Source organism: Lithobates pipiens, unplaced genomic scaffold (genome assembly GCF_037356315.1).
Source record: "Lithobates pipiens isolate NorthernLeopardFrog02 unplaced genomic scaffold, aLitPip1_a1.2 Scaffold_1, whole genome shotgun sequence".
In the NCBI taxonomy this organism is placed as follows: Eukaryota; Metazoa; Chordata; class Amphibia; order Anura; family Ranidae; genus Lithobates; species Lithobates pipiens.
Window position 1 is genome coordinate 139,344,434 of NW_027507685.1, and position 7,335 is coordinate 139,351,768.

The 7,335-nt window shown below is 36.6% G+C and overlaps 1 protein-coding gene across 2 annotated transcripts in view; it reads right to left on the minus strand.

The window, feature by feature from the left end:
• BARHL1 (BarH like homeobox 1) overlaps positions 1-5,003 on the minus strand; it is a 17,886-nt gene extending 12,883 nt beyond the window's left edge. Inside the window, exon 1 of one of the 2 annotated variants that reach the window (XM_077477718.1) lies at positions 3,786-5,003. In XM_077477718.1, coding sequence (XP_077333844.1) covers positions 3,786-4,245 — 460 coding nt within the window. In that variant the 5' untranslated portion in view covers positions 4,246-5,003. Of the gene's footprint in view, positions 1-3,779 lie in introns of both variants that reach the window. The other variant, XM_077477708.1, reaches the window with a different exon arrangement.
• Between the last annotated feature and the right edge of the window lie 2,332 nt (positions 5,004-7,335).

Below are 7,335 nucleotides of genomic sequence, written 5' to 3' on the forward strand. Positions count from 1 at the left end.
TAGACCAATAATTGATAAACAGAAATAAACAGTCAAGTTGTTATGTCTTACGTGTAGTAGGTAATCTAGAGAGATCAATAAACGATAAACAGTCAATAAATTGTCATACCCAACAGTTCAGCTCGACTCTTGTAGAACTACTAGTTGCAGAAAGCCTAGCCGCTGGACATTCCTATCTATCGAATTTTCTTGCATTTTTTTTTCACAGATCCGATTGTGGTGTAACTCTACACCTTTCCTATAGCGCACACAGTGGTGGTGGAGAAGGACATGGGACGATTCTATGACACCCCCAGAGCTCAGGATGGAGCATAAATATACAGAGAGGAATGACAGCTATATGTACAACTGGGGGGCTGTGTCTTTAATCAAGGTCATTAGTAGCTATGAAATAATTTAGAATAATAGCAACAACAGCTCTATATTTATCTATCTGTTCTTTCTTTCTTTCTTTCTTTCTTTCTCTCATCCTCTCAGCTCCAGATTTCTCAACTATAACCTATGTAGGATGATGACATAAATACCCCCTCATTCCCCTTACCAGGGGTTTTGTGGTATTAGATGTACTGCAGTTCTTTTCTCTTTCTTTCATTCTTTCTTTCTCTTTCTTTCAATCTTTCTTTCTTTCTCCCTCTCTCTCTCTTTTTCTCTTTATCCTCTCAGCTCCACATTTCTCTACTATGACCTATATGTAGGATGATGACATGAAGACCCTCTCATTTCCCTTACCAGGGCCCATCGGATGTACTGCAGTTCTTTTCTTTCTTTCTTTCTTTCTTTCTTTCTTTCTTTCTTTCTTTCTCTCTTTCTTTCTCTCTCTTTTTCTCCTCTCAGCTCCAGATTTCTCAACTATAACCTATGTAGTATGATGACATGAAAACCCCCTCCTTCCCTTACCATGGCTTATCAGATATATTGCAGTTCATCCACTAATATTGTGTGTATACTCATTCTTTTCTTTTTCTTTCTTTCTTTCTTTCTTTCTTTCTTTCTTTCTTTCTTTCTTTCATTCTTTTTCTCCTCACAGCTCCAAATTTCTCTACTATGACCTACTTAGGATAATGACATGAAGACCCCTTCATTCCCCTTAGCAGGGGTTTTGTGGTATGAGATGTACTGCCGTTCTTTTCTCCTTCTTTCTCTTTCTTTCTGTTCTTTTCTTTTCTTCTCCCTCTTTCTCTTTTTCTCTTTATCCTCTCAGCTCCAAATTTCTCTACTATGACCTATATGTAGGATGATGACACGAAGACCCCCTCATTCCCCCTAGCAGGGCCCATCAGATGTACTTCTTTCTTTCTTTCTTTCTTTCTTTCTTTCTTTCTTTCTTTCTTTCTTTCTTTCTTTCTTTCTTTCTTTTCTCCTCTCAGCTCCAAATTTCTCTACTATGTCTAGGATGATGACATGAAGACCCCCTCATTCCCCTTACCAGGGCTTATCAGATACTGCAGTTCTTTTCTTTTCTTTCTTTCTCCCCACAGCTCCAGATTTCTCTACTTTAACCTACCTATGTAGGATAATGACATGAAGACCTTCCCTTACCATGGCTTATCAGATTTATTGCAGCTCATCCACTAATATTTTTATTAGTGGATGAGCTGCAATAAATCTTTCTTTCTTTCTCTTTATCAGTCTATCCCTCCCTCTATATTTTCTCATTTTCGTGGTCCTTTCTTCTTCATATCTATCTATCTATCTATCTATCTATCTATCTATCTATCTATCTATCTATCTATCTATCTATCTATCTATCTATCTATCTATCTATCTATCTGTCTATCTGTCTATCTATCTATCTATCTATCTATCTATCTATCTATCTATCTATCTATCTATCTATCTATCTATCGTATGTACCTAAGATTACAGATGGGATATCAGAGTGACATGCTCGTTTCATTAAAATAGCCTGTATCCGACTTGTACAAGGGTTTATGGGGCATTTTATTGTACGAGGTTCCTCTATTGACAAGTGTGAAGTTGATTCTTCTCTGCAAGAAGACAATAATCCGCTTAATTGAGCCACCAGGGAGCCGCCATCCTTCAACCAGAAAGTCCCCACCGAACCCGGCTTCCCTGCGCTGCCCCTCTCCGCCTGCACCTAGGCGGGGAACCTACAGACACCAGACCGGTGGAGTCATTATCCGACCCCGACTACACCAGATTAGAAAATAAATCATAAAAATATTAAGTAAATTAAACTCAATCTTCCTATATCGGCCTTTGCATGCCTGCCCTGGCACATACAAACATACACCTGTATATACAAAGTCATCAATGTTTTACCAAAACTGTTAATTTAAACACATTAATTTTTCCAGTTTACTTATGTTCTCACTAAATTCACTTGCACTGCAAAACACTTCTTTAAACAATAAAATAATAAATTAAATAAATTCACAAAAAAAAAGAAAGAATGAAAAAAAAGAAAAAGAAAAGAAAGAAAGAAAGAAAGAAAGAAAGAAAGAAAGAAAGAAAGAAAGAAAGAAAGAAAGAAAGAAAGAAAGAAAGAAAGAAAGAAAGAAAGAAAAAAAGAAAATAAAAGAATAATAAAAAAAATCTTCACTATTAAGCATAAGAGATCCTAGGAGAGAAGATTTCAAAAAATAAATAAATAAATTGTTACTTATTTAATACAAAAATAGGCAGTTATTTTTAGTTGAGTCCAATGATATCTGAAAATCGCAGTCACATGACTAAAAAAGTAAAGCTCCTCGTCCTTGAAAATGTGAAAGCTTATTTTAAATTTGACCTAATTATAGTGGAATAAATAGGCTGTGCTTTTTGCTGTGCATTTTAGGATGTATTTTTTGCATAGTAACCTCAGCAGGTAACAGGGGCAATAAAAAGTAGCATTGCCCTAACTTGGAAGCTTTTAAAATTTTAAATGACGGCACCGTTTTTTTTTTGTTTTTGTTTTTTGAGGGGGGGGGGGGGGGGGTGTGTAATATATATATTTAAAAAAAAATAAATATATATATATATATATATATATATATATATATATATATATATCGTTTTTTTAAAAAAAAATACAACATAAAAATGGAATCGGATTAACACGAATTAGTCAAAAGATCATAACAAATTTGGCTCTGTAAAAGTTAATACATAATTTAAAAAAGAATATAGTATTTTTTTTTCAGCATACTTTTAAATGGAATGTCTTTTGAATGACGCCCGAGCGGTTCCTTTCAATCTTTAATGTCAGTTTTCCCCTAATTGCATAATAGATAGACCCGGCTTGTAGAACTAATTTGGAGAGCCACTTTTATGTTAATTCGTTACATATTTATTCTTAATATTTCTATCAGATAATGAGGCCTCTAAGGGGAGGCTTATGGTGTCGGGATTTTAATTCATTTTAATTTTTTTCGCATCCTCCAACTAGCTACATTTTCTTCATAGTAATTGTTTTCATCTATTTATTTTTTATGAATTTGTTTTAGTCTATTGTTGTATGTATTTCATTTATTTTATTTTTTATTTTTATTTTTTCGCATCATCCAACTAGCTACATTTTCTTTGATATTGTTTTTTATGTATTTCATTTTATTATGAATTTGTTTTCTTCTATTGTTTATGTATTTCATTTGTTTTATTTTTTTTTACAGTTAAAAAAAAAATTAAATCAAATTAATATTTTAATTCTATAAATGTAAAAAATATTAACACTGATCCTTCTTTGAAATCTATAATGTTCTATTTCGTTTTGTGTTCCTTTATTTTGCTATATTTTTGGCTACCTATGTGATAGAGGCTGCCCAACCGCAGCGACTCACCTTTACCTTTATATTCTGATTCTGAGGATGTGGAGCTGCTGCTTTTCTCCAATTTGTCCCTAAAGTCCTCTGCAGCTTTGCTGGACAAGCAGTGACTCAAGTCCTGGGCTGGTTGCCCATTGCTGGAGTAAGGAGCGCAGGTGGCCAGTGGCTTGCAGTCCGCTAGGATGTCCCGGATTAAAAAGGAGGAGGTGACGGTCCTGGACTGGGATGGAGCTGAGAGCTGGACCCCTGGCTGCAGGTGGGACTCAATGGCCAAGGCGACCCCTTGCCTGGAGCTGACCGAGTCCAGGCATTCTCTAGATGGGGAAGGTGGAGAGGAGCACAGGCTGCTGACCTCAGACCTGGGACTGAGCTCCAAGGGGGACCTGCTCTCTCCCATCAGTGGGTCTCCTTGGGCGAGCCCTGGGCTACCAGCTCTGTGGGACAAGATGGTGTCAATTCCAAACCCGTTGGAGCCCTCCATGCCGGTCAACTTTCAAAATGTCATTGAGCCTGAAGGAGCCAGCAGAGGAGAATCGGTGACTGTTAAATCCCCAAGTTGTATTGGTCCTTACAGTCTCAGACCAGGTCCTCATCCATATCTCCTCCAAGGTCTTCTCCAGCCAAGGTGTCCAGGTAAAAGTCCCAGTTATGGCCAGTCCTGTGAGGTGGGTGGCCAGGGGCCCTCAGAAGAAGAAGAAGGCAAATCAATGGAAGGTTTGGGCAATGATGGTAAAATCGATGAGTGGAGAGAGTGAAGTCTTCAGCTGTGGAGGAGATACAGGATGGCAGAAAGTGGAAGGCTCTGATCTCTCATCAAACACAACAGCCAATGCTGGGGGTCATCAACCGATACGTCCCATCCTCTCTGAGGACCAGGCTGGGACCACTTAGGACCAGGGAGACTTTCAGCACTTCGGAGAGCTCCTGAACGCTTAAACTGACACCGACCGCCCCCCAATGCACCAGAATCCAGAAAGGGAGAGGTAGGTGACCAGCTCTGGTCCTGTCCTATCCTGTTCTGGTCACCGACCACCGCCAACCACCCCAACCAGGGTCTTCTTCTCTCTACAAGACCTCGTACGCTGTGTCCTCTTCAAAGGCCATCGGGGGGGTCTGCTCCACTCTCATGTCTCTGTATTGAAGTGTGGAGGGGGAGGGGAGGGGTGTCCACACTCTCAGATCTCCTTCCACTCCTCTGTCACTTCACCTCTTCCTCCTCCGCACAACTTCTGTCACTTTCCACCAGCTCCGCACTGTGTCAGCGCACGTGTCAGCACTCACTGCGCTCTCATTGGCTGCGGGGACCCCCCCACCACCTGATGTCACACTATGAAAAAAGAGAACCTGATCCCCCTTTCAGTTTGATTAAAAGAGACAGTGAATTAATTACAGCAGCTCACGGCCCGGTGTTTACAGCCAATTTCCACCTTGTTTGCTCTCATCCCATCATTCATGAGGCTCTAATGATGGGCTTAACCCTCTCCTGCCTGTGCACCCCCTCACTCCCTGCCTGGGCTACCATGGGCACGTGGGACACACAATATGATCCCATCCGTGGTGTCCTATACTATTATTATTATTATTCATACATGTCACTGCTAATATTATCCCATCCGTGGTGTACTATACTATTATTATTATTATTATTACTCAAACATGTCACTGCTAATATTATCCAATCCGTGGTGTACTATACTATTATTATTATTATTATTATTCATACATGTCACTGCTAATATTATCCCATCCATGGTGTACTATACTATTATTATTGTTCTCATTTTTATTATGGAAACATGTTACTACTAATCTTATTCCAGCCATGGTGTACAAATTACTACTACTAATTATTATTATTATTATTATTATTATTATTGAAACACGTTACTGCTAATAATAGTCCAACCATGGTATACTATACTATTACTACTATTATCTTTGTTATTATTATTATTATTATTGAAGCATGTTACTGCTAATACTATTCCAACCATTGTATACTATACTATTATTATTAGTATTATTATTGAAAAATGTTACTGCTAATATTATTCCAACCATTGTGTACTATACTATTTCTACTACTACTACTACTATTATTCCAACCATAGTGTATTATACTACTAATACTACTACTTATGTTATTATTATTATTATTATTATTACTACTATAGGCGTGTGTAACTGCTAATATTATTCCAATTATGATGTATTATATCACTACTATTATTATTATTATTGTCATGATGATGATTCTTCTTCTTATTATTATTAATACTATGGGAACAAGTGACTGCAAATATCGTTACAACAATGGTGTATTATACCACTATAACAACAATAATAATAATCATTAATAGTATTACTACTATAATGCTCATGTGGCTGCTACTATTATTGTTTCAACTATAGTATTTATACTCTTATTATTATTATTACTGCTACTATAGGCATGCGTGACTGTTAATATTATTCCAACTATACAGTGTTATACCACTATTATTACAATTATTTATTTTGTGTATATACAGCACCTTTACAGTCCATGGCTCCAGTCTACTATAGGCACGTGTCACTGTTAATAATATTCCAGCTATGGTGTATTATGCCAAATATTTTATTATTATTGTAATTATTATTGTTATTTTTATTAATATTATTACTATTACTTTACTACTACACAACATCCTATAACAGACCATAGCTAAAGGCTGCTAACGCTAACCATGGTGTATAATATTACTACTAACATTAGTGGCATTCATTATTATTATTATCATCATCATATAACACACCATGACTGCTATAGACATATGTGACAATGCTAGCCTTGATGTATTCAACTATATTATTATTTTGTTGTTTGCATTATTATTATTACTATTTGTAATGCTACTACTGCTCAGCTACCTTGGTTCTTTGATATAGCCTATTATAGGCAGGTGTGAATGATAACATATTTCCAGCCTTGAATGTATTATCTTGTAATAGAATTAATATTTATGTTATTACTACTAATACTATTAAATATTATTGTGACAATCTGAGATTTTAGGCTGCTACAGGCACGCGTGATTGCTAATATTATGCCACTATTAGATTATTATTATCAGCAGAAACGTGTGACTGGTAATATTACACTAACTATGTTGTATATCATTATTTTTATACATGGCACTTGCTTTTTTCCAGTCATCCTATCGGTTTAAGATACTTGCAGTCTACCCTCTTTTTTGCTAAAAGTACACTTCTAATAATTTTGTATTTTTATTATTTTATTTATTTTACTTTACGCTTTTGTGCACATTAGTAAAATTACCTCGATACTTTAAAAAAGTGGTGCATTTTCATTATTATTGTAATAGAAGTGATACACTTATTAAAAATATGATCTCTTGGATAGTGACGTGTATGTGATTAGGTGACCTGTGATTTATTGTATGAGATATCCAGAGCCATAGGTGACAATGGGACTGGTGCACACCTGTACTATAGCAGTCCCTGCTCCTCCTGGCTCCTCTACTTGTCAGTACATTGAAGTGACATGTCTATGGGAGATTTAGCAGGCCTT